We start from the raw sequence: 27,428 nt of genomic DNA, 5'->3' as shown, positions 1-27,428 counted from the left end.
CAGCACTGCCAAGAGCCTCCAGGAGATTGGGGTCAACTGGAACCAGCTGGTTGTGTCTTCCCCCTCTGCTCACCTGCAGCTGAGCTGACCTACAGGAAACCAGGAGTGATCTGGAGGAGAGGAACCAGCAGTGGGGTGCTGGTGGGAGCAGGGGATTCTCTCCCATGGCAGAACACGTTTCTGTGAGGCCCCAGCAAGCAGATGTGGAGCAGGCTGTCCCAAAGCACAGCTCCAGCCAGGCCCAGCTGAGTTTCAGGAGAGCCCCAGGACAATGAGCCTGAAGGTCCCTTCCCATCCCAGGGAGCCACCTGAGCCCCACAGGAGCTCCCTGGAGGGCAGCGAGGGCTCCTCGGCCACACCTGTGCTACTGCAGGAGCCTCGAGAGGGAGACACCCTTCCTTGTAAAGGTCCCAGTGAGGACAGGGCACCTCAGGTACATCCAAACCACAGGGCTTGAGGTGAACAATTACAGAGTCAGTCCCACCCCAACAAGTGACAGACTGTGTGTCCCAGCAGCTGCTGGGAAGCCGTCCTAGGCTTTAAACCCTCCCCACTGACCATGCTAATCTCTTCTGAATTTTCGAAAACGAGCTATTTGTGTTCTCCTGTTTAATAATGCAAAGTATGAGCAGGGGGTAGTTTTGTGCTCTCTCTCCCAGTCTCTCTGAAATATGATAATACAAAGTAGTGGTTGGGAGAATGTCTAATTTAATATCCTTGGGATGAAATGTGGTTCTGATTCCCTAGAAATGGCCATGGTGAAATTCTGAGATCAGTGTGACAGGCACAGAACGCCACTGAAATGACACCCACAGACACATTCTGAAACACGAATATTTACTAACATAAATAAACAGTGTTTTGTAACAAAAGGCACAGATTTTCAACTATAAACAATGGAAAAATATGTACAATTTCCACATAGGGAATCAACCACCAAGTGCACAGTTGGTCACTTCAGATTTCCTTCCTTCCAAGTCATTCCAGCAGTTAGGAAGTGCCCAGATTTTATTTCCCCCACACGAATGGCTGCCAGGTGAGAGGTTGCGAAGGAGCAGCACAGGCTGTCAGATGGAGACAGTGCTGCTGACTTCTTCGTACTGGATGATAAAATAGGGGTAGCTCTGGTCATCATTGAAGATAACAAAGATCTGGGGCTCAAAGTAATTGTCCACGCAGGAGTCGTAGAGGTCGCTGGTGATGCTGCCGGGCTCCACGGGCGGCGGTCTCCTCATGGTGTGGTTGCCCACCGTGTACCTGCCCGTGAGCACCTTGGCCAGGAACATGAAGTGGATGCCCCTGGGGGAGCGTTTGGAGAAGTTGTGGGAGTAGCTGGCCTTCCTGGCGAAGTAGCTGCCCTGGCCGAACATGGTGGCGTGCTTGCCGCACACCCGCGGGTCGAAGTTGTGCTTGCAGATCCCGTCCACCACGTCCTGGGATGTGCCATGGAACAGGTGCCGCTCGTTCATGATCCTGTCCAGCCCAGACATCTTCTTGGACATGTATTCCTTTTTCCTGGAATAGAAAGTGGGAAGTGAAGGTGAGTATTTGCTGCAGGTCAGCCGGGGAGAAGCTGTTTTCATTACGGCGTCGCCCTCTGGAAGAGCGGAGCTGTGAGAGGAGATACAAATCTCTCTTACAAAATTCCCCCTCTAGGAACATCCATTATAAAAGAACTGGAATTGCATTCTCTTACCTTTTATACTTCTCCCAGAGGAACTGGTTCTGCACTCGCAGGATTTTCAAAATCTTGTATTTGGTCTCTGGCACAGTCTTGTGGAACAGGTTATAAATGGTTCTATAGCTTTTGTCTTCCTTCAGAACAGGCACTTGGATGAAGTCCTGAGCTGGATCCATGCCAATCCAGGTCTCGGGGTAGAAGCTGGGAGAGGTGACAGCAGCTGGGGACAAGTCCTGTGCAGAGGCGGGGTCGGAGCACAGGGAGGGCACCGCGGAGCTGCCGCCCAGGGTCCTGGGGGACGGACAAAGGTTGTGCTCAGACACCCACAGCAGCCTCCAGTCACCTCCAGTTCATCCCCACCATGGCTGAAAAGCCTCTGATTACCATGAAGTGTCCAAGGCCATGTTGGACAGGGCTTGGAGCAACCTGGGCTATGGAAGGTGTCCCTGCCCCTGGCAAGCGGCGGCACTGGATGGGAGTTAAGGCCCCTTCCCAACCCAGGAAGACTCTTACTGCCATTTGCACAGCCAGATGTGGATTTGCATTTGCAGCTGGTTCTTCTCCTGCCCCTCCTCTAGGAACGCTGCCTGGAGAACAGGCAGGGCTGAGGGAGGGAGCTGTGGCCAGGGAGCCCCACGGATGCCAGAAAAAGCCCCTTGGAAAAAAAAGCCAGTGGAGGGGACCAGCAGGACTCTGCTCCCACCCACCTGCAGCTCTGCGGAATCCTCACGCTCTGGAAGCTGCTACACTGAGGCAAGAGGCCTTTGTGGTTTATGCTGCCCTGATCCCACCTCAGTGAGCAGCCCTTACTCAGCTGAGTAAATCCTTGCTCCCTGGATTCTCCCTCCTACACCAAGGGGAACACTGGGACTGTGCAGCGCCTGCTGTGCCCTGGCTCACACCAGCACAGCTCCTGCAGCTGCAAGAACACGTGGAACGAGCTCCAAAGTCCACCAAGAAGTATTTTCCCAAAGTATTTCCCTAGGAAAAGCTGTCAACACCCCCGTGCCCCGGAGCAGGCAGCAGGAGAGAGCAGAGCCCAGGCGCCCAGGGCAGAGCTGCTCTCCAAACCCCACAGATGGGCAGAAATCAAATCAAATCCAAGGAAAACGGTTGGGAGAGGGGACGTCTGGTGGAAAAAGGTCTGTTTTTAAATCAGCACATGGAAAGCTGTGACAGACCTCCCACCTCTCAGGGCAGAAACACTGAATGCTCAGTGGCTGATACCTCCTGCTCGAGGCCAAGGCCAGGATTCCCTTCATTTGCATGGATCTGACTTAACTCAAAGTTCTTCTCACTGCTTATTAACAGTTGAGCAGAAACCCAGAAAATGGATTTTGTTCTAAGAATTATTATTAAAATAGCAATCAAATACCAAAGTGTGCATTTGTTTTTAATTTGTTTTTCCTCTTTGATAGGCAAATGGGTAAAAAAATATTCCTGTAGGGCCTCATCACTCACACTGGACTGGAAGACTAAGCAGAGATTGCCAGTAAATCATGGATTAATGAGGAAGACATCAAATCCAATAAAAATCCTGCAATCCTTTGGTGTACTTTGTTTGGTTCTTCTGACTGGTGTAAAATATTTATATTATTTATTCTACAGGGGAAGCCATTAAAAAGTCAACATTTTTCATTTCTACTCAAGGATTCTTTTCCAATTTTAGAACAGATTTAAGCAGGTGGGAGGTGAGGGAAAGAACAAATCTCAGGTAGCATCATGTGGGAAGTGGAGGCAACACTGACTGCTTAAGGATAGATCCCATAAATATTTAAAATGCTCTTGTTCTTGCCAAGAATCGGTGTGTGTGTAAGTGAGCTTTACAAGGGCTCTGGATAAAGAAAATCAGAATGAGCTTTGGTGCAGAGCAGACTCTCAGAGTTTAGTCTGTACGTTTGGTAGCTGGCACAAACAGTTCTGGTCAATCCCTCATGAGTGCAGAGCCCTCAAGGTCCAACAAAATTAGCTGGTAATTAATTGGGAATTGCATCATTTTAGCAGATCACTGTGGTAAAATGATCCCAGGCAGCAAAACACGAGGAGGACCCCTGAAATCCCCACTTTTCATTAGGATGAGAACCAGGACTGCTCTACCAGCAAGTCCACTCTTGGTTTTTACTGGCACCCTCCAGTTTCTCTCTAATACCTTGGGGTTTCCTTCCTGTAAAACCCCACATAAAAACACCTCCCAGCCCATGTGTGCTGAGGCTGTGACCAAACCCAGCCTCCCCTCGGGACCAGAGGGGTGAGGGCTCTGTGAGCACACCCAGTGCTCCCATTAAACCACCACAGGATGGTGTGGGCTGCCAGGACCTCGAACCTCATCCAGTGCCATCCCCTGCCAAGGCAGGGACACCTTCCATAGCCCAGGATGCTGAAAAATGGACAGGAATTCGGCAAACCTGATGTTCCAACATCCCCAAGGTACATTACAAATTAAATAACAGTAAGGAGTTCCTCAGGTATGTAATATTTAGGAAAGTGGCAGGAGCTGCCAGCATGACCCAGATTTTGGATTCTCGTTCCCATTTCCCACCCGGCAGTGCGGGTTTCCTGTCACGCCTCAGGAACACAAGTGCCCCGGCCAGCCCAGTGCGGAGCAGCGGGAATTGCCCATTTCCCGGGATACCTACTGCAGGAAGGGCGTGAGCAGCACGCAGGAGCGCAGCAGGGGCCTCCTCTTGATCTCCCTGCGGAAGCAGGAGTTCTGCTGGAAGCCGTCCTTGATGTTGAGGATGTACTGGTTGTGCCAGGTGACGAAGCGCACCTCGCGCAGCCCGCGGCAGCTCGCCTCCTCGATCAGCCTCACCACCGGCTAGAACGGGGAAAACGGGGGGGAAAACGGGGGAAACGCGGGGGGGAAACGGGGGGGGGGGGGGGGGGAAACGGGGGGGGGAAACGCAGGGGGGAAACGGGGGGGGGAAACGGGGGGGGGAAACGCGGGGGGGAAACGCGGGGGGGAAACGCGGGGGAAAGACGGGGGGGAAAACGGGGAAGGGAAATGCACACGTGAGAAACCGCACGCTCCAAAGTTCACATTCCTGTTCTACACTGCGCAAAGCCAGGCCCTGTGGTTCTCCTCGCAGCTCAAACACCCTAAACCTGTCATTTGTGGTATTTCTGCCCAGCTCTCTCCAGTTCTTACACTCAGGAATTATTTCTGGGACTGCCAATGCTGATGAGGTTTCATTCCAAACATCAGCTGTGCCCAGCCCAAGGGCTGCACCCCACAGCTCTGGCAGTGCCTGTCCTGCCTCAGCAGAGCTCTGGGGACAGGGCAATCAATGAAAAGCTGCCAAGGTGAGTGGAGGTGGTGCTCTAAAGGCTGCAGAAACGGTGCCACTGTCACAAAACCAGATCAGGCTCCAGGAGGGCTCCCTTGGTATTGCCACAAGCTGCTTTGCTCTCCAGTGTGACAGCCTGGCCAGCCCTCACATCCCCGGTGCTTTCAGGGCTAATTCAAGGATCACAGAACCATAACCCAGGCCAGCAGAGCTGTCCCTTCATTGCTTTCTCAGTTGAACACTGACCCTCCTCATCCTCAGAGTAACTCCAAATCACCTCCCAGAGTGTCTGCAGAGGAACCAGGCTGAACATGTACGTATTTAGTGTGCACTGTAAGGAGGGCTCGGGGCTCCAGGGCAGGGAAGGGGGCCATACCTCTGAGTACTCTCTCCAGCCAAAGTGGTCCCTGCAGAAGTACTTCCACACCGTGTAGCAGCTGGAGCTGGAGCTGGGGCAGGAGGCTGTGGACAGGCGCCGCATTTGGTCGAACTCTGCACTTTCATATAATTTCATAAGGTTCAGATCCACCCAGAACTCCTGGCCCCTGCGAAGAGAGGGAAAAACAGACAATTCTCACCTTTTGTATTCCATTAAACACATGGTTTTCAGCACAGAGGGACAAAACCTCAAACCCAGCACTTGTCTGAGGTGTAGAATCCCAGAATGGTTTGGGTTGGGAGGGACCTTAAATCCCATCTTATTATCCCAAATAATTTATTATTAGGTGTAAAACATGATTAGATTGGATATTAGTGAGAAATACTTCCCTGTGAGGGTGGGCAGGCCCTGGCACAGGGTGCCCAGAGCAGCTGGGGCTGCCCCTGGATCCCTGGCAGTGCCCAAGGCCAGGCTGGACATTGGGGCTGGGAGCAGCCTGGGACAGTGGAAGGTGTCCCTGCCCACGGCAGGAGTGGCACTGGATGAGCTTTAAGGTCCCTTCCAAGTCTAACCATTTAAAGTAACCATTCCATGTAAAGGAGAATTTTGTAGCTAACATGATGTAAAATCATATCTGGTGTTGTTATTCCTGGAAGAGTCAGTGTGGCAGGAGCAGGTTCTGAAGGCTGCAGTTTGTCAGAGGTTTGGAAAGCAGGAAATGCATTCAAATCCTTGGTGGGGCCCAGGTTCCTCCCACTGCCCCTTGCACGAGCAGCATGAAACCCGGGCTGCAAACACAGCTGCCCTTCCCTACAGAAATGTTTGTCAAACCCCCTGCAAACACCACAGAGCCTGAGCTCATCCACTGCCGAGGTAGGAATGACTATTCCCAATTGCCTGTGGGAAGGATGGATACTCAGCCAGACTAAAATTACTTCTCCAAAGTCCTAGAATCATGGAATGGTTTGGGTTGGGAGGGACCCTAAAGCTCATCCCATCCCACCCTTGTCATGGGCAGGGACACCTCCCACTGTCCCAGGCTGCTCCAAGCCCCAATGTCCAGCCTGGCCTTGGGCACTACCAGGGATCCAGGGGCAGCCCCAGCTGCTCTGGGCACCCTGTGCCAGGGCCTGCCCACCTTCACAGGAACAATTCCTTCCCAATTTCCCATCCAACCCTGCCCTCTGGCAGTTTGAAGCCATTCCCCTTGTCCTGGCACTTTGTGCTCTTGTTAAGGTCCCACAGAGACTCTTCGAGAGGTGAGAACAGAGATTTCTGAAGAATTTCTCCTCACCAACTCACCAAATAAAGGTCTCTATTTATAAAATAAAGCAGTTCAGTGGAACTATTTGCACAGAGAGAATGAGCACGTTGAACTCTCGGAAGAACAGGGCACACAGCCCAAATTTGGTGCTGCAGAACAGCACAGTTCAGAATAAAACTCCACGAGATCTCAACAGCAGAACATGACCCCACGAATAAGTTCCATTTTCTCTGTTCCCTAAACTTAAGAAATAACACAAAGGTATAAACTTCCCAGGACACTGGACTGAGCAGGTTCATCGACTGGTGAGTTATAACACTGATGAACTTTTTCAGATGAGTGCAGCCAAAATAAGGATATTTGGGCTCTTCCTTCCATCCTTCTGAAGAACTTCAGCCTAATGCGTGAATCCCCCAGGCTCTTTCCCTTCAGCAAGGCAAACACTCTCGAGATGTTATGTACAAATAGATGAGTAGAGAAATCTGTTTTGTAAGTGCTCTGAAAATACATGTGGTTTGAAACTGCTCTCCGAGTTCGGGGACGTGCCGTGAGTTACCGCAAACAGGTTCAGAAAAAAACAGAAACGCTGCGAGCGGCAGGGGCCGAGCAGGAAATGAAACCCTGTTCCCATCAGAACAGCTGTGACACTCAGCACACGCTCAGACACCCTGCCATGCTGAAACTGGCCACGTTCTCTCTCTGACTAAGCTAGTTCCTCTCTGCACCAGCAACAACCCGGGGACCTCAGGGGCTTCAAAGAGCCAAACAGGCACGAGAAGGTTTTGCACTCGGGGCTGGGAGAGTCACACGGAGCTCAGTTACTGCAGGAGACAAGTCAGGCACCTGCACTTCCTGGTCACACAAGAGCAGCAAGGTTTCATCTTGTTTGTACACCTGTTTGAAGCTGCAGGGGAAGGACTCTCCCAGAGATGTGCCCAGCTTTGGGCGGGGGACTGAGAGTTTAAACTCCTGTCTGAAACCAAATGTCTCTTAAAGGATATTGGCTTTAAAAGATCAGAGAAATCACAGGTTTGGTTAAATTGGAAAAGCCTTCTCAGACCATCGAGGCCAACCATTGCCCCAGCACTGCCAAGGCCACCACTGACCCACGTCCCCAAGTGCCACATCCCCAGGGCTGTTCAATCCCTGCAGGGATGGGGACTCCAGCAGGCAGCCTGTGCCAGAGCTGGACACCCAGCCAAGAGTTTAATTCTGAAGCACAGGTACTGAAATAGCAACAGCAGAGCTCAGACAGCAGAACCAAATGTGCTCCCATCGAAAGCCACAGTGGGAGGAAAAGGCCCAGGGAACACTCCCAAGGGATGTGCACCAACAGCTCTTCCCAACACAGCAGTGAAAGCACAGCAATAACCAGGACTGGGCTGCACGGCCTGTGGAAGGCACACAGCAACCTCTGCAGCAGGGCAAGAGCACAAGCAACCCATCTGAGCCTCAACCTTAGCAGTGTGTCCTCATTTCAACCCCAAGAGAGGGGCAGCAGGTGCCAGGGCAGCAAATTAGCTCCAGATTTTACTGAATCTGCCCCCTCATCAAGTCACGCTGCTTCTCTCTGTGGTGACCGTGGGCCACGTGGGAGGTGAGACCTCAGAATGGCAGAGGTGCTACAGACACACTTCTCTCTCAGCTGAAAGGCTCCATCCTAGGGGACAAAAGAATCCAAAAGCAGTGGCTTTGCTGCTTTTCCCGTGTTTATTTTCTAGAAGTTGGGAAGACTGTTTTTCCCTGCCTGTACAATTGGTGACTGGGGTGCTTGGAAAAGCAATCTCCTGGAATTTTCACAGCGAGGAGGGCCAGCTTGTAAATCTGAAACAATTGCTGACACACTGGCCCATATATATGTGTATGTGTACATACATACACACAGCTTAGACGAATGCCTGGCAGGGAAAATAAAAATAAAAATAAAAATAGTAAGCCCCCCAGCTCTCTCCCCCCCAGCTCTGGATCAGGAAGTCCTTGGGGCAGGGCTGCTGGAGGAGAAGAGACTGTACCAGAAGTTGTTTGTTCTTCCCAAGAACCCACTCCTGAACACGAGGTCCTGGGTTGGGGGGGCCTGGGCTGTGAGGCACTGGAAAGTTCTAAAACTCCACAGCAATGAGGGTGTGGAGCACATCCCCCTCTCCCAAGGATTCCACCCTATTTCCCGACTCAAACCCCAGCTCCCCTCCTTTGCAGGGGAGCACAAACACGGTGTCCCTGTCCAGGCTTGCTGGGTTAAAGGGCTCTGAGCTGCTCCGGATGTGGATGTGTTTGGGAGAGGTTTGTTTGTTTGCTTTCATTGTTAAATCGGTGGAAGATGCTCCTGGCAGGGCGTGGGACTGGATGACCTTTAAGGACCCTTTCCAACCTAAACTATTGATGTTTTAGAGGAGCACAAGCACAGCTCTGAGTGGCTGCAGAGCTGATACAGGCAGAGACCCTAAAGCCCATCCAGTACCACCCTTGCCATGGTAAGGGACACCTTCCACTGTCCCAGTGTCCAACCTGGCCTTGGACACTGCCAGGGATCCAGGGGCAGCCACAGCTGCCAGGGATTCCTTCCCAATATCCCACCTATCCCTGCCCTCTGGCAGTGGGAATTCATTGCCCCTTGTCCTGGCACTCCAGGCTTTTCCTAAAAATGAATGCTCATTGTCACACCTTCCACAAACAGCTTCCCCCCCAAAAAATAGCACTCCTGTGTACACATGACTACAAGAATCAGATTCTCAATTACTACTCAGCTCAAATCCCTCCTGATTTCAACAAATCCGAGTACCCAGCAGGAAGGAACTTCTTGATCACTGCTCCTGCTGAGCAAATAATTGTCAGAGCCTCTTTGTGCTCGCCCTTGGTCCCGGACAGGGCAGTCCTGTCACAGCACTGTGCCTGCTGCATTACCTGGGAGCAGCTCCTGTGAGCAATCCCTGCAGCCATCCCAGACCTTTGTTTCAGATTGCCAGGGAACAGCCTGACCTCAACCTGCAGCCAGGTGACAGCTGTTCCCCAATCTGCAATCTGTTTGTTGACAGGAAACAAGAGGAGGGATGACAGTGATTGCTGGTTCCTCGGCTGCTCCACACAGCACTCAGGGCTTCCCTGCGTTTGTGCAGCTAGGAGCCAATTAGTTTCATTTCATACGGAAATGGTGCTTTTTTGGTGCTCCAAAGCGCAGCAAAAAGGAACCCACACAGCACAAGGCAAACACTGCCAGAATCACTTCACAGGAGTTTCTTTCGAGGCTCTTGCATTCCTCCTAGAAAGGAATGAAAAGCAGCTCCAAACCTCTCAGAGGGTACAGCCAAGAACCTCCCCCAAATTCAGGCAGAGGGACTCTCAGCTGGTTTCTCATCTCCGTGTTATCACTAACACATGCCTTATCTCACACACTGTGGCAGCTGTGTGGATCACACAGAAAACTTCTGAAATTTAACTATTTAATGGGCCAGGGACCTGCAGAACTCCCCAAACAACTCCTGCCCCAGAGCAGCTGTGGCTGCCCCATCCCTGGCAGTGTCCCAGGCCAGGTTGGACAGGGCTTGGAGCAGCCTGGGACAGTGGGAGGTGTCCCTGCCTGTGGCAGCCGTGACACTGGATGGGCTTTAAGGACTTTTCCAAGCCAAACCACTCTGATTCCGTGATTCCATGCCTGAAATGCCTCCACTGTGCTCTGTATGATTTTAACACATCAAGCACATTCTGTCAGCACCAGAGATGCAGCCATCCCACACACAGAGGAATGAAGGAAAACCAGTTTCCTGTACATTTCACTGTGTCCATGCCCTTCCTTCCCAGTCCCTTTGCATGCCCTCTGATAACTCCACTGGAACACACCGTGGTCACAGAGTCATGGAATCATTTCGGTTGGAAAAGACCTCCAAGAACATCGAGTCCAACCTTGTCCCCAGCCCAGAGCACTGAGTGCCATGTCCACTCATTCCTTGGACACCTCCAGGGATGGGGACTCCAAACCTCCCCCGACAGACCCTTCCAGTGCCTGACCACCCTTTCCATGGAGAAATTCCTCCTGATATCCGACCTGAACCTCCCCAGGACAGCTTGAGTTTCCTCTTGTCCTGTTGCTATTTACTCGGACTTCACCCAGGAACCCCGAGTGCGTAGGGAGAGAACAGCTCCCAGGCACAACACGCCCCACTGCAGACCCACCTGCTTTTCCCTCACTGCAGCCGTTCCACCCTGGCCTCTCTTTTAGCTCGAAGGAGCCATTTCATAAAACTTACGGAAATTACAGGAAAAAGGAAAGAAAAAGGAAAGAAATCAAAGCAACAGCAAGAAGCTGATGTGTCAGGCGAGCTGGGAGACCTTTTTGCCAAGAGAAAGAGTGGAATTTTCTGCCAAAGCGGGGGGAACTGTTGGGTCAGGAACCGCAGGGTTTTTTTAAACAAATCCCCCTGTAATCTCTAATGCTGTTGCTTGCTTTGAAAAGCAATGTGTGCATGATAGGACAGGTGTGTGTGTGGGGAAACCTGCTCAGCTCCTCAGCCAAGTATTTCCCCTCAGCAAAGAGCATCTTAAAATATCCCAACGTGGGCATCTCCCGCTGGAAAGCAGCACTTGGCACTGCTCTCTCTGCTGCAAGCTGGAACTTCTCCAGGGCCTCTCCTCACATCTAGGAAGAAAACCCGAGTGCTTCCAAGTACTTTAACCTGCTTAAGTTGATGTTCCCCCATTTTTCAGATAGCTTGGTATGTGGCTCTACATAGTTGGCAGACTTAAGAATACAAAAAACATAAGTAATTTATGACAAATACTCAGTTTGAGGCCAAACTGCAAGAAGTAGCTGAAGGAGTTGCATTAAAAAGTAACTATAAACAAGGTTTACCACTCCTCTGAGATCACATTCCCTTAGGTGAGAGGCAACAGCTTAATGTATATTTTACAATATTCATCTCAGTAACTTATCTCCATCATTACTCATCCCAATAATTAAGAGGAAGGCAGGTTTATATAAATAGCTCCTTGAAGAACACCCTAATTTAGAGCTCATTCCCTAATTGAGCTGATAGCCCAACACTTTCTGGAAGGGCCCGGCTCCCTGGGGGCAGCGCTGGTGCCAGGATTCCGCGCGCACGCTGCAATCCCACTCGCCACGCCGCCCAGACCGTGTGGGACACGCAGCAGGATAAACAGCAGCCCTGCTGGCCAGGCAAAGTGCTGAGCAGGCGTTTCCTGCCGGCTGCCAGGGAGCAGACAGGCCTGCAAAGCTCGTCTGACCACGGGAGATTAATGGCTTTAACAAATAATGCCGTAACCACGGGACGCGGCGCTGGCGGGGCACGTTCGCAGCTCCCCGGAGACGCAGCACACGCGGGACACGGGCAGCAGCCTGCAGGGACCACCGGGCAGCTGGAGCTCCCCACACCTGCCAGGTTCTCCTCACACAACGTGATGCTGCATAAGAAGAAGCTGGCAATCATACACAGTAGAACACTGACCTCCCACCTCAAAACCTGGCTTAAAACCTTGGCAAGTCAAAGCTCTAAGGAGGATCAGACTCAAAGTTTGAAATCAGCAGCTCTGGTCTTAAATAGAACTTCACTCCAAAGGTCTCACTGATGCTTATTGACACGTGAAGCTCTTCCAAGGTTGGAAGGGATCTTAAAGCTCAGCTGATTCCACCCCTGCCATGGGCAGGGACACCTTCCACTATCCCAGGCTGCTCCCAGCCCCATCCAGCCTGGCTTTGGACACTGCCAGGGATCCAGGGGCAGCCACAGCTTCTCTGGGGCCCCTGTGCCGCGGCCTGCCCACCCTCACAGGCAGGAATTTTCCCCCAATATCCAGTGTAAATCTGCAGTTTGGCAGAACCCACTCAGCCCAACAAGGTCAGGTCTGCACTCCCAGGCTGTGCCTCATCCCAAGGGCAGTGTCCCACCGGGCTGTCCCGAGCCCACGCTGCTCCTCTGCCTTCCCTCACACCGAGGGAACGTTCTGTCTCTGGCACACACCTGCCAACCCTGTCCCCAGTTGGATCAGACAGGCAGAAACTCCGTGTTCCTCAGGCCCAGCAGCCCCACCAGGCTGGGACCTGCACACCCAGTGCAAGGGCGATGTCACTGCACAGCAGCTTCCCAGGCTGGGGATGACTAAGCCATGACCAAGCACTGTGTCCTTTACCAGTAACACTCCCAAGTCCATCCTTTAGGACACAGAGCTCATGTGCAGTGATGGATTTGGTGACACAACTTCTAAAAGAAAACCACTTGCTCATTTGCACAGAGCTCAAAGTTAAATCATTTAATGGGCTTGGCTCTGGCTGTGCTATTTTGTTTTCAGAAATAATTTCAAATACTTGGGAAATAGAAGTTTGTTGTAAAATACAGCAAATTTTATCTGCTATGCACTTAAAAGATTTTTCAATTTTTTTGAAGACTGTCTTCGAGACAATTCTATAAAATATGGTTGTTCCCTACTACATATCCTACTTCGTTTTCAGTGTGGAGTATCCATATTCTGATATTGCCATCACTAAAAAGGCCCTGGTACAGGGTCCCCAGAGAAGCTGTGGCTGCCCCTGGATCCTTGGCAGTGTCCAAAGCCGGGCTGGACAGGGCTTGGAGCAACCTGGGATAGTGGAAAGTGTCCCTGCCATGGCAGAGGCTGGCACTGGGTGATCTCTAAGGTCTTTTCCATCCCAGACCAGTTTGAGTCTATGAAAAAGGCTGAATTTAGTGTCTAATCCAGCATCAAATTAAGTGAGAGTAAAGACTAATGCTGACTTTAAGCACTAGATTTGGTCTCTGGTGCCAAATGAGAAATCTCAGCTTAATAAATGAAAATAAAATATTGAGAAAGCAGGGATATAACTCCTTCAGGAACTGGAAGAAGAGGCAGTGAGCAGAACCCCGAAGGATTTGGGGAGTGTGGCAGTGTGAAGTTTTCACTACAGAAGCATCGCTGAGAACTGGAGCTGTGCCAGCCTGGCAAACTTCTCCTCTCTTATCTGCCCTGCCACAATGTGCATCACACACTTCCTCCAGAAAAGAACCAAACCAGCCCGCACCCTGCACTGACTGGACCCTGTAAACATCACTCCTCCCCACTGTTCCTCAAAGTGGAACCTGCAGGGGAGAAGCTGAAGAAGTTTTAGCTCTCGGGGTGCACCGGTCACACAACCACATCAAGTTAACAGCTGTTGGCTAATTTTAGAAAATGAGTCAATAAACAGAGCTCTGTACAGAGAAAACAATAACTTCAATAGCTGCTTTAATAGTGGAAATGATCAGCATTTCTGCCAGGGTGGCTCAGGTTGCTCACAGGGAATTAGCTGAAACACCCCCATTTACTCGCAGTGATACGACATTTCCAAAGGTCTCCCCAGAGCTCCCCTCTGGTTTAGCTGCTTGGGGTGGAATGGCACAGACTGTGCTGGGAGTGCACAGCCAGTCTGTGTTCACAGTGGCAGAGAGCAACTGCTCTGTCATTCCTGTCCTCAGCGCTGCCAAGGCTCTTTCATGCTGCCACTTTGTCTAATGCAGAGAAAAGACTAATTAGGAACACCAAGAACAAGCACAGCATTGCACAACAGTCTCTGAATTCCTACAGAGCTGAAGTTTTCTTATTTCACACACGCCAAGTCCTCAAAGAACACATTCCAGATGCTAAACAACAGTTATACAGGTGTACAAGAATTTTTGGTTGAGTTAAACTTGTTGGCTATAAATCAGGAAACATCATCCCAGGGTTTCTAACACACTTGGACACAAATATCAGGGAAAAAAGAGGTACATCCTGTTAAATTTCTGCACCCTTCCCAGCAAAGGAGTAAATTCAGTTACCTACCGATACTTGACTTTGATCTTGTCATTGTCAGGGTTGCAGTAAAGCCTTTCCAGGTGCTCCTGGGAATCGTTGGTCACACTTTGCCACCTCTGAGTTACTGTCCTCCTCACCTGCCAGTGATAGGGTAACACTGTGTGATGCTTGGGACAATCACTGCCATAAACACAAGTGCCCTGGAGAAAATCCACACAGATTTCAATCCCATCCTCCTGGTGGGTGTGATACTGCAGCTGGTTCAAGAGCTCAAACACCAGGTCAAGGGAAGCTTCTTCACTTTTATCCTGAAATATCCCAGCACTGAATTTATTGCTCGGGGTCAAGTTGTATTGCACGGGACAGCTGTTCTCCTGCAGTAAGCTAGATGTGTAGCTTTCCAGAACCTTGTCAGGGAACAAAGGACAAGCTGCACCATCACTAGCACTTGGGTGCAAAGGATGATCCTGGAATGATTCATTACCATTATCAGCAGCAGTTCCAGGCGTTTCTGGGGAGAAACTTTGCTCTCCTGACTGGACGTCCTGCTCACGATGCCCAGGGGAAGGATGAGCTCCTGGCAATTGACCCTGCACATCTGGAGCTGCTGGCATCAGCACAGTCACATTATTTTCTGTCTGGGGGCAAGAGGTACCGAGGTCCAGAGTCTTTTTCACAGCAGGTTCACATAAATCACCATGGCCACCACGCTGGCCTCGGGGCACGAAGACCCTACCCAAGGTGCCAGCTCCCAGCAAGCTGGTAAAGATCGGCCGCAAAGCCCGCAGAGCTTGTGTGTCCAGTCTCTTCTGCACTTGCTGCTTCTTCTTGAAGCAAGGCTTCACGGGTGGGATCTTTTCAGACAGCCTCACCTGAGGAGAAAAGTCCTCTGAAGGAGAGCACTTCATTCCTGGGCAGGGAGCCTGGGGCACCACACACGCTGGCTTGGGTTCGGTGTCCATCGGACACAGACTTTGCTCTCTCCAAATCACTTTCAAATGTCCCAGAGCCTCCCAAGAATCAATCTAGGGCAGAAAAGAAAACAAGACAGTTAATCTCTCTAATTGCTCATGGTTAACACGAACAAGATCACCCCTGGAGAGGATTTCGAGCCAGCAACAGCAAACTCCTCCCCTCGCTGTGACTGCGGGTAGCCCTCAGGCACGTAAAGCTTGAAAACAGCTAAACTCCGGCTAATTAATCCCAAACCCACACTCCTCATCTCCTCGCACATCCAGGCTCTGAGACACTCAGGCACGCACACAGTCCCCCGAGGGTGGGCAGGAAAGGGGGGTGGTCCGACGCCTCCTCCCTGTCAGGATGTTCAATAAACAAGAGCACTTGGATTCATTCTACTCCACAAAAGCGAACATGACAGCGCTGATTTCTGTGCCTCCCTCACACACAGACCTGAGGAGCATGAGACAAGTCCCCCCCACATTTCAGACATTCCTGCACCATTTCCTCTCCCACCAGAGGAGCAAACCTACACATTCCCATTCCATTCGCATGTGTCCTCCCTCGTGCCACCTCCCACTCCCACCGGCAGCACCGCCGGGGAGCCGCTGGCTGCGCGGAAACCCGCGGCGAACTTCACACGGGCTTCAGCGGGGGCCAGGATGTCACCCCGGCGTGGTTCTGAGCAATTCACAGCCCATTCCTGCCGCCGCCGCCCTGTCCCCGCCCGCACCCCCCGTGGCCCTGCTCTGTGGCACCCGGTCACCCGGTGGTGACACACCGCGCTCCTCTGCCTCTCGCCACGCTGGGCAACAGGAATTAAAACAGGGCAGGGAAGCAAACAGAAGGGTGGTAGTTACTCAGGAACTGAGAAAAACATTATTTGCAAGCTGCAGAAGTGTATTTTTTTAAAGCACAAATAAGCAGTGTGTCTCGTACGTCACCAAAAGCAGGTGCTACGCCTTTTAATCAGGAATCCTGTAATATTTGATTACATTTAATTAAACCTGCTTCAATCTCATATGCAGGCTCAATGCTCAGAGTGGAGCACATTAAGGATTACTTCCTGGATAAATGCATTCCGAGCAAAGTTACTCCTCACTTCAAAACAAAATCCCAGAAAACAGAGAAAATTTGGCAATAATCTCTTACTACTGATGATTTGCTCTGGAAAATTTCTCATTGAGTCTTCCGTATTTTGGAACATTCATTTGTAAGGCTTTTCCATTTCCCTGGGAAACAGCACGTCAGGATTGCCAGGAAAAAGAAAAAAAAAAAGCTGTACCTCTCAAATTTTCCCATTTTTTAGATTAAACTTAAAGCAAGTGGTATATCTGTTTGGCAGTTAAACCCAAAGTCATCGGTGTATCTGTTATTCTTCCACAGACACCAGGCAATTCCTCCAAACCACCAAAGGCACCTTCAAGTAACTCCAAGGGTTTAAAAATCCTCGACTCCAAAGAGAATGAGATGTTCCCGTTCATGCAGCCCAGGTCTCACCGCCCTGGCGAGGAGCAAGAGGATCGGCCAGGTCTCAAGGACCCCTGCAGTGCCAAGGTGCTGAGCAAGTGACTTCTGATCTTGTTCAGCCATACCTCTGCTGCTATTTCAATATTTATATTCCTCACTTGATCAGCATTTAAGTTTTGCTGCTATTTTTACAGAACTGCCTTAGTGAGCGGAGCCGGATCCCCCAACGACTCTAAAAATAAAGCGGCGAGAAGGACGAGTACGGGGCTTTGCCGGCATTCCCGTCTCAGCATTCCAGCAGGCCGGCCCCGGGAGCAGCAGGCAGGAGCGATCCCCGCAGCGACGCTCCCCGCACGCCGAGCTTCAGCAGCCGCCGATGCCTCGCCGGGGGGGTTCGCTCCCCGAGCGCTCGCCATCGCACTCGCCATCGCACGCGAGCCGCGCCTCCTCTGCTCAAGAAAGCCACTCCGCTGGCCTTAAGACACGTTTCAACAATAAACAATAACAGCACCAGCCCAGAGACAGAACCTGAGGACGGCGGAGCTGCCGGGCAGCCAGCCCAGCGCAGCTGGGACCTACCGGCGCGGGCTCCCTCGGCGCGGCTCCCGCGTTCTGACCCAAATCCACGGTAACTCCAGAGCGAAACCACTTTTCTGCTGGGGGGAGATGTAATGAACGAGGCGGGCGCTGGGGCGGTGCCGGAGCCGCGCCGGGACACCCTGACCGCGGCCGGTGCGGGGTCAGCACCGCCGTGTCCGCACCAAGGGACGCGTCCGGCCGCACATCCCGCCCCAACTCGCTGCGCTCCTCCTCACTCGCTCCGCCGCCCGCTTAAGTATCGCTGCCGCGAGAGCTGCGACGGCAGCGCCGGCCGGGGCGGAGCGCGGGCGGGCCGGGCCGGTCCCCCCGCCCCCGGCCGGTCCCCCCGCCCCCGGCCGGTCCCCCCGCGGCGCCGGCCAGGCTGCAGCACGCCCCGTGCCCACCCCGGGCCGCCCGGCCGCCGCACCCCGCCCCGCACCGCTGTCAGCGGCGAGAACCGAAAGCGCCGCCCGAAGGAGTTCCCGAGAGCGATAGGACGAGAGGCCCCTTCGCGTTTCATTTATCACGCACCGAGCGTTTCGTTTCAGCCCGGCAGGGAGGGATGTCCCCGAGCACGGCACTGCGTGCGTCGGGCTCGCACGCGAGCCGGGGACGGGCCGGGAATACGCCGGGAATGAGCCGTGTCAGCCCGGGCGCTCCAGTCACGCAGCACGAAGGAACACACCGTCCTCACGGAACGCAAGGACGGTACCCTGACCCTCCCCGCGCCGCCGAGCTCTCGGTGCGAGCGGCTCCAGCTGCGCTAATTAATGAGTAAGAGACAAACACGGAGCCCATCCCGGAACAAAGTCACCCTGACTCACTTGGTGCACCCACACGCAGCCCCTGCCACGGCGCTGCCCGGATCGGGGCTGTGCTCCTGCCGGTGACACACTCCGGAAAAGCGAGCGTGGAGTGGAACAGGTTTCCCCAAGAGGCTGTGGCTGCCCCAGCCCGGGAAGTGCTCAAGGCCAGGTTGGAGGGGGCTTGGAGCAACCAGGTCTGTGGAAGGTGTCCCTGCCCCTGGCAGGGTGGTGGAACGAGAGGAATTTAAAGGTTCCTTCTCACCCCAGCCCGTCCTGTGATAACGCACTACAGGCAGCTATTGTTTATTTACAGAGTATTTTATGGCTGGAATTGGTTAAGAGCAGTTAACCTCCCTTTGTCCCAAAGCCATGCCCGTGCTGTCACCGTCTGGCTGTGCGTGTAAGGGAGCACGGGGCCGGTTCAGCTGTCCGTGCCGGCCTGGCATGCTTCCCTGCTGAATCACAGCCTGTTCCCGGAGAAAACCCCAGCGGGGCACGGCCAGCAGCTCACACGGCCGCCAACCACAACCAGTGCATGCACAGCACTAATAATGGCCAGATAAAATAACTTATAAAGGAGTCAATAACTTCAGAATGTAACATTTATGTTGCTGGAACACCTACTGTATTACTTGCCCAGAGAAGCTGTAGCTCCCCATCCCTGGAAGTGTCCAAGGCCAGGTTGGACAGGGCTTAGAACCAAGCTGATCTTTGGAAGGTGTCCCTGCCCATGGCAGGGGCTGGATCAAGATGAGCTTTAAGGTCCTTCCATCCCAAACGACTCTGGGCTTCCACAACTCGTGTTCTTGTTTTCTTTTTAAAGCCAGTCTTTCATTCCTTGTGCTCAGTGACTTTATGAAATTACACATACAGAAAATACAGGCAGCTGGAAGGAAACTTGTTTTAAGGTGGCACAAGCTGTACAGCACAGCTGGAAAATGCTGCACAGCTGCATTTATAGTGCAGTAGGATATGCCATTTTCCCAACAAATTACAGAAATGGAACTCCAGAGAATCACAGAATCTCAGACTGGTTTGGGTTGGGAGGGCCCTTAAAGCCCATCCAGTGCCACCCCTGCCATGGGCAGGGACACCTTCCACTGTCCCAGGCTGCTCCAAGCCCCGTCCAACCTGGCCCAGGGACTTCCAGGGATGGGGCAGCCACAGCTTCTCTGTGCCAGGGCCTCCCCACCCTCACAGGGAAGAATTTTCTCCAATCTAAACCCGCTCTCTGTCAGTTTGAAGCCATTCCCCCTCGTCCTGTCACTCCATGTCCTTGTAAATAAGTTTCTCTCCAATGCAGTTGGAGAGAGAATGACTCAAGAGAGGCTGAGTAAAGGTGGCATCTGTATCTGCAGGAGCTGAAGACAAATTATCATCTGTAAATTAATTGAGCTCTTGAGTGTCTGAAGCATCAGACAGAGCCTCCCAGTTTGTCTGGACTCGAGCATTCCCGAGAAGGGTGACTGGGATGTGTCACATCCTCGTTCAGGGAGAAGGAGCTGCTCACATACACTTGTATTTATGTGCCACCACCAGAACAGAAATTACCACTTTGGAATAGCTCCCTTCACGCATGAGCTATAAATAAGAGGCACATATGGCTGAACTGCGCACTGGGGTGGGCACAGCTCCTGCTGCACTGGGGCTGGGAGGATGGAACCAGGCAAAGACACAGGCTTGGAATAACCATCTTCCCCAAACAAACATGTAATTAAAGGAAACACAGCACACCAGCCCCTCGTACACCCATTTCTGAGGCCACCCCACACAAATATAGAAAGAAACTCTGACCACCATGAAAGCATGATCTCATCTTTAAATACATGTTTAAATCTTAAGCAAGAGAAAGAAAGCTTTTAATTATTTCTTTCAGATGGTAAACGGCCCCAGCTGAATGCAGCAATTTACAACTCTGACTTGCAAATACAGGATAATCAGTATGCACACTTGGATTTGCTGATGAAAGAGGGGAAACATCTGACTTAAATGTTTTTGGTAAAACAACAAAGCTCTCAGGCTCCAACACATTCTTTTTCTAGTGACAGAACTCCTTTTCTACCTCAACTCTTGCACAATGAACATTCTTCACTTCCTAAAACACATCCCAGTACAGGAAAGTTCATTGTCCTTTCTAGTGTTTTATACAAGCCAACAAACAGCAACGTGCTGACAACTAACAAAGAGATCATGGAATGGCTTGGGGTGCAAGCACCTTAAAGCTCACCTCATTCCACCCCTGCTATGGGCAGGGACACCTCCCACTGTCCCAGGCTGCTCCAAGCCCCAATGTCCAGCCTGGCCTTGGGCACTGCCAGGGATCCAGGGGCAGCCAGGGGCAGCTGCTCTGCTCCCTGTGCCAGGGCCTGCCCACCCTCCCAGGGAACAATTCCTGCCCAGTCTCCCATCCATCCCTGCCCTCTGGCACTGGGAAGCCATTCCCTGTGTCCTGGCCCTCCATGCCTTGTCCCCGGTCCCTCTCCAGCTCTCCTGGAGCCCCTTTAGGCCCTGGAGGGGGCTCTGAGCTCTCCCTGGATCCTTCTCCTCTCCAGGTGAGCACCCCCAGCTCTCCCAGCCTGGCTCCAGAGCAGAGGGGCTCCAGCCCTGGAGCATCTCTGGCCGCTCTCCAGCAGCTCCGGGTCCTTCCTGTGCTGGGTCCCAGGGCTGGGGCAGCTCTGCAGGTGGGCTCTCACCTGAGGGGGCAGAGGAGCAGAATTCCCCTCCCCTGCTGCCCCCGCTGGGGCTCAGCCCAGGGCATGGGAGGTTCTGGGGGCTCAGCCCAGTGCACCCAGCCAGGTCTGGTCACGCTGAGCTCCCAAATTCTTCTCCTCAAGGCAGCTCCCAGTGCCTGGATTTGTGCTTTTCCATACCAATGCTTGATGACAAATGCTAATCCCCTGCAAATACCACTGCAAGCTCTACCCTTTGCCAGCCAGCCAGGGTAGGTGAGCACCCAGGGAAAGGAAAGGTCAGCGATGCAGACATTTATTAAAAGTTAACAGAAGGGAAAAGGTAATCTCTGATGTGCTGGCTGTGTCTCTGTGACAGGGAAATGATGCCAGCCAGGTTTCACTAATGGGAAAGAAGAGGCAGGAGGGCAGCAGAGGTTTAGTCACACCTGTACTCAGGAAGCCTTGGCTGGACTGACACCTACTGGGCTCCACCTGCTGTGGTCGGTCCTCAAGACAAGGAAAGCAGAAACGTCACAGTCCAAATATGTCAAGATGAAATTTTCTATTCATTAAATTAATTTATTAATTAATTTCTATTCATTAATTTAATTCTATTCATCTCCAGACCGTATCTGTTTATAAATGATAATCTACAGCAGGTAAATGGAAGAAGGTGGCTCTAATCTTTAAAATAAAAATTTTCTTGCTGGTTACCTGACATATTCACTGTGTGGAGGGGATTTTTTAGTAAACCTCCTATTTTTCTCTTTTACACTGCTCAAAAGAAAAGTCTCAAAACTCGAGTGGTTCCAATTCATCAATGGAACCTTCTAAATCCAGACCCAACTTTTACATCTGCAGCTGGCAGTAACCAGATTCATTTCCTTGGTCTCAAATTCTCCTTCTTTTAATATCTTGTACTGTAATTAAAAGTTTTGAAAGCACAGCGTGCTGTTTCTTCTATTGAATATACCTCAAGTTTGGTGAAAACAGCATTTATCAGGAAAAAATAATCATGTATTATACGTGAGCATCACCCCACTTCTGGTTATTTCACTATCACATAATCTTATCTCAGGAAGTGATTTAGGACTGATGAATTCGGACAGGGAACACATGATTCCAAGGTGGGCTCTCTGCCTGGAAATTTTGTTAGGAGTTAATCATTTCTGCAGAGGTATTTTAGTGCCGCAGCCAGAGGAACGGACCTTGACCCTTGGCCTGTGTGAGCAGACAGCACCTCTGTGCTTTCAGGATGTCAGCACAGCAGCACCGTCCAGCTGGAGCTCAGTCACTCCTGAGAGCTCCCCACTTAGGGAGTCCTATCTTATGGAACCAGAAATCATTTAGCACAGAACAGAAACAGAAACAAGTTCTAGGAGACACACTCAGGTCAGCAGTCTCTCCAGAACTCAGTTTTCTAGGTGGAGTTTCCTTCTGCAGCTGGACCTGTCTGAGGGGAAAATTAATGATGCTTCCAAACTAAAACAATAATATTTTTAAAAAGCCCTACGTTTTATTTTTAAAATGCATGCAGTGAGCATTTGCAGGGAATCAGGTATAGACTGAGACCAGGTAACACTGTACACCAGAAAGTACCAGAATGGAGGGACACTCTGGGACATTAAACTGATTTGCTGAAGCACCCATCCAATCTGGAAGTTGATGTAAATACACAAATTAATACATGAAATGAGTCAAAATATGCCCACAGTGGGGACAGGCTCCTTTGGTTTAGATGGGATTTTGTTGAGCTGCTGCACCCTCTCGTGGAAGTCTCTTAAATCCATGTAAACCCTGAAAATTTAGTTAAGGCCAAAGCAACACTTACCAATGCTTAACTAACACAAACTGATTCCTAAAACACCACTGAACTTTTGAGACTTTTCAAGGATAATGATAATTCTGGAACACTTCCCAGGTGGATTCTGGCACCAGGTGAGCAGTAATGTGTGGACAGCAGTGCTTTGGTCCTTCTCCTTTAGGCCAACTCCTTTTTAAACTAAACAAAACAGGAATGTTCCTTTACAATGCAGTGTTGGCCAACTAAAATAGAAATATTTTCTAAAATCACCAGTTAGTTCTACCTAGCACACAGACAGTTCACTATCTGCATCCAAATAATGTAATTAACCTAGTTCTATTTAGCAAACAGGTAATTCACTATCTACATGCAAATAAAGTCCATCCTTTAACCAAAATTTCCAACACGTTAAAAAAAGGATGCCTGGAAGGTAACAGCACTGTCCTGTTTTACATCTGAAAGCCAGCTAAGAGCTGCTCCCTGGAGCAAACCTTTAGTTACCCAGTAAAACACTGAGAGCTCCAGCACCCTGGAGAAGTTGAAGGTTCAAATGAAGATCTCTGTAGACATCCCTGGAAAAGGTCAATCCTTACAAGAGAAGAGGGAGAGGCATCGCAAATTTGAATTCCTCCCAAGCTCTGCATGACTCAGCAAGGAGGGAAACAGGAGTGTACACACCTTAAACTGAGAATAAAGTAACTGAACGGACAAAACCAATGCTAAATTCAACAACACTTATTTCCTGTAAAATGCAGGAACCGAAGAACCAAAATCTGAAGCTCAGGGAGCAGCTGGGTGGACCCAGGCTGCAGAACACCTAAATGAAACCAGCCCTAGGATGATGCAGAAACAGCCACATGCCTGCTCTGCTCAGCAGCTGCTCTTGGAAACAGCCTGAAGTGCTGTGAGGAGGAGATGCTCTGCTCTGCAAATGAGAATCTGCATTTGGACATTATTTCTTTCCACAAGAATTCTGTGTGGGAGCACACTAGAAATGCTTTATTGCTGGGATTCACCCATCTGTGTGTTGCTGGATTCAGCATTCCAGAAGGGTACAGGACACTGCCTTGCTACGTTCATTCTGTTCACGACTTTTTGTCTTTCATACTTCCTGTGGCTTTTTAAATTGGGAAAATATTTGGCAGAATTTTCTCTAAGCAGGCTCAAACTGAGCCCTGATTGGCCAACTGGAAAACACAAAGTTTTCTGTGGATGCATTAATCTCCAACTGTTCCAGGAGATGAGTAGTCAGTAACACCCCCTTTTATTCCCACAGCCAAACATCCCTCACATGGCACTTCAGTTTTAGTTCATCCTTCTTACTTTAGGTATTAGCATTTTAGGAACCACCAGCACAGGGATGGTCAACTCTTCTGATTACACACTAGGTTAAATTTTCCTGTGGTTCAAGTCCAGGTGCTGGCCAAGCTCCAGGCTGCAGGAATAGGGAACCCCAGAGAAGGCACAGGTGGGAAGTGGCACCAAGCACCCTGAACCCCTCCCACACTGCTGAGGGATGGAGCAGCAGCGGTGGGTGGGTGCCAGGATGACACATGCCAGGCTCAGAAATCCCATCTGCCTGACTCCCTCCCACTGACAGGGATCAGTGCTGAACTGGACCAGGATCATCCCACTGCACATCACCCCACAAAGCCCCAGTGTGAGGACCACGGCAGAGCCACTTGTGGGCTGCTGCTCAAGGGACACAAGCTCAGTATCCCACGTGGACACGACTGCTTGACTGCCTTTGCAATGTGGTTATTTCCCAAACAGTGCCTCTGATACTGCTTTTCAAAAGTGGTCAGTTCCAAACTCTTCCCAGAATAAATGCTGAGCAAGGCTGAATCTATTCCTAGACATGATTTCATTCACGTGGTCCACAGGCACAAGAACCTTAAAAACGCTAAAGAAGGAAACTGGAGCAGATGAGACCATTTCAAGACATCAAAAATGGGTCACATATGCTACTCACTGAGCTGCCTTCACCAACAGCAAGTGCCACAGAAATCCAGCAATTCCCAGCCTTCAGAAATGACAGGCACCTCTTTTGGGGGCTACATTCCAGAGGAAAGTGTCCCTGCCCTTGGCAGGGCTTGGAATGAGATGAGCTTTAAGGTCCCCTCCAACACAAACCACTCTGGGATTCTAAACCACATGGAGGGACTGATTTGTCTGGAAAATAACACAGCCAGATTATGGCTCCAGTTTTAAACCTCAGACACCACAGAATGTTTCAGGAAAAGCACAGCACACAGGAGAACTGGAAAGCTTCTCACTCACCCAGTTCCCATACACAGTTCCGGAGAAGCTGCTTAGTTCATGAGTGTCATGCTCATCCAAAGGAGGCTTTCCTTTGTATTTAAACAATTTCCCATCAGCTGATCCCAAACTCAGCACATTAATCCCTTCCTGCATGATAGATTGCAGTAACCTGACACAAAGGTGTCTTGAGTCTAAGCACACATAAGTGACAACAATAAAATACACAAAACAAACCCTGGCAGGAAAGGTCACTGCCCTCATTTAAATTTTTCAGCTTAGTCCACCTTATAAATTTAGAGAAAAAGTGAGAGCAGTAAAGACAATCCATGTATTTTCAGAATATTTATCACTGCTGCTGTGCTTCAGAAGAAATTTGGCTAGAAACCTAATTCCTAAGTTACAAAGACAGCAGCATTCATTTTCCTGTTACCAGGAGAACTTTCGCTTTCGGGTCATGGAGCCATTGCTCCTCTGCTTCTGATGTCTCACATTCTCAACAGCTTCTGAGTAAGGATTTAGCCAAGATACAAATCTAGGCCCTTAAACAAAACCTGGAATTGTTTTATTTATTGGCAAATAAATAAAGTGTTGGCCCAGTTTATTTCTGGGGAAGCATCTATGAAACACTCAGGGTATGAAGCTCTCACTGTACACAGAGTTCTGCCTGAAGCCACAGTTTGCCAGCGGCTTTAAAAAAAGCCAGGAGCTTTAAAAAAAGCAAAGCGCTCATTTGTTTTTCATGAAAATCTTTCATCATTCCACTGCCTAAATCAATGTCCTGTTTCATCCTAATGAGGAGACAGATGGTCACTGGGCAGATTTCATTCCAAAATGACAGCATCCTTCCCATGTAAACCAAACCACAAAAAAAAGGACTTAATTACATCCCACCACAACACAAAACAAATTTACCCAGATGAGAGGAAGGAAGAAATCTGGGCAAGGACAGAGATAATGACTTATCTAAATCCTGAAATAATCTTAATTTTCCCCACAGTTTCCAACTACTTTATACAACTCTAAGCATGTTCTTTAACAAAAAAAATTCACATGACTGGCACCATTGATTAATTACTGATGTTTCCTACTAGAATCACAAAGTGCTTTGGGTTTGGAGGGACCTTAAAGCCCATCCAGTTCCAGCCCCCCAGCCGTGGGCAGGGACATTGGGGGTTTAACCCATTTTACAAGGAAACCAAGACTGGTCTCCACTCTTGCTGAAGAGCCATCCTCAGCACACATTTGGGAATGCCACCTAAGAGACAAACTGCATTTCCCACCTGTGGAAGTGGAACTGCTGAAACCACTTCAGGAGAGGTTCACGCCTGGCAGTGTCCAAGGCCAGGCTGGACAGGGATAGTGGAAGGCATCCCTACCCACAGCAAGGCTGGAATGAGCTGAGCTTTAAGCCCCTTCCAGCCCAACCCATTCCATGATTCCATGATGAGGAGAAGGTTGGTTCCCCGGCTGTGGCAGCTGGGGAACTGCACACCTGCCCTCTGTGCACAGGTATGGCCTCCATGGTACTCACAGGTGTTCCTGCTGCTCCTCAAGAGCTCCTGTGCTTCATCTGATGGGCTGGTGTGTCTGCAAATCCAGCCTGGGAATCCCTGCAGGAGAGAGATTTCCAAGCCTGCACGGAGGTCTGGCTAGCAGAAGTGTAACTCCCATAGCTGCCTGCAGATAACATGACATCAATAGATCCTGTTAGCACACTGCATCAACACACTCTGCATCTGAAAATCTGCTCTGTTGGAAATTTATTATGAGCTCAAAAAGCAGAGTCCTACTGCACTTAAGTGTTGTATAAAGCTCTATCATAATGAATTCATTTTGATCATATTTAACTTCATTTAAATTTACTCTCATTTCCACATAGCATTTCCTCATGGCATACACCTCGTGTTTTCTGGAAGCAGAGAACACTAGTAACTGGAGGGAAATAAATGGGGGAAATGACTTGGATTAAATTTTAGACAAATACATGCTTTGCTAAACGAAGTTTACATCAAAATGTTAAAGATATGAAGAGAACTGGCAGTCCAGGGGACAAGCAGTGCTGCAGGCAGCCCAGGCCATTGGGACAACGCCTGTACCCCACTGGCAAGCGCTCCCCACTGGTGCAGGACGCTGCTGTTAATCCCCGAAATCTCTGCGGGCTGTCACCACAAACTGCAGAGGGAACACGACAAACAGTGAAAAGCAGAGCACGCTGCACGGCTCCCCAAGCTGGGGTGGAGCTGCGGAGATTAGGAATGGCTCTAAAAGCCTAAAACAAGACAGAAACGCTCTTCTGTGGGGGCTGGCGAGTGGGATTTTCACAGCTACGGAGAACACGAGAGAAAACACGGGAAATTTCCACTCCTTCCCAGCCGAACTGTGACACCCCGGAGGGATCCCGCCCGCCGGGGACTCACCTGCCTCAGCCACGCGGGCAGCGGGGCTACATCGGGACTGGGATGGGGCTGGGGACGGGCTCGGGGCCGGGATG

The 27,428-nt window shown here is 50.7% G+C and overlaps 1 protein-coding gene across 3 annotated transcripts; it reads right to left on the bottom strand.

Moving 5' to 3' along the window:
• Window positions 1-818: 818 nt before the first annotated feature.
• Window positions 819-27,424, bottom strand: LOC104688084 (TCDD inducible poly(ADP-ribose) polymerase). Of its 3 annotated transcripts, XM_039557132.1 has the most exons (7): window positions 27,355-27,424; window positions 26,469-26,614; window positions 14,415-15,412; window positions 5,345-5,513; window positions 4,318-4,499; window positions 1,697-1,972; window positions 819-1,515 (listed from the first exon to the last, which is right to left on the bottom strand). In XM_039557132.1, the coding sequence occupies exons 3-7, from the start codon at window positions 15,347-15,349 to the stop codon at window positions 1,068-1,070; spliced, it is 2,010 nt and encodes a 669-aa protein (XP_039413066.1). In that variant the 5' UTR covers window positions 15,350-15,412; window positions 26,469-26,614; window positions 27,355-27,424; the 3' UTR covers window positions 819-1,067. The 3 variants fall into 3 exon arrangements, with proteins under 3 accessions (XP_039413066.1, XP_039413067.1, XP_039413068.1); XM_039557133.1 differs by lacking the exons at window positions 26,469-26,614; window positions 27,355-27,424 and adding an exon at window positions 17,394-17,658; XM_039557134.1 differs by lacking the exons at window positions 26,469-26,614; window positions 27,355-27,424 and adding an exon at window positions 16,630-17,221.
• Between the last annotated feature and the right edge of the window lie 4 nt (window positions 27,425-27,428).

This window comes from Corvus cornix, chromosome 9 (assembly GCF_000738735.6).
Source record: "Corvus cornix cornix isolate S_Up_H32 chromosome 9, ASM73873v5, whole genome shotgun sequence".
NCBI classification, from domain to species: Eukaryota; Metazoa; Chordata; class Aves; order Passeriformes; family Corvidae; genus Corvus; species Corvus cornix.
This window is presented reverse-complemented; position numbering and strand designations above follow the sequence as displayed.

What these genes read in the sequence shown, in the direction of transcription:
- LOC104688084 (XM_039557132.1), bottom strand. Translation starts at nt 15,349, where the DNA reads ATGGACACCGAACCCAAGCCAGCGTGTGTGGTGCCCCAGGCTCCCTGC. An exon ending in GCTGGAGAGAGTACTCAGAG is followed by an intron (nt 4,500 to 5,344) that starts GTATGGCCCCCT and finishes TCCCCGTTCTAG; the next exon opens with CCGGTGGTGAGGCTGATCGA. An exon ending in CTGCTCACGCCCTTCCTGCA is followed by an intron (nt 1,973 to 4,317) that starts GTAGGTATCCCG and finishes TCCGTCCCCCAG; the next exon opens with GACCCTGGGCGGCAGCTCCG.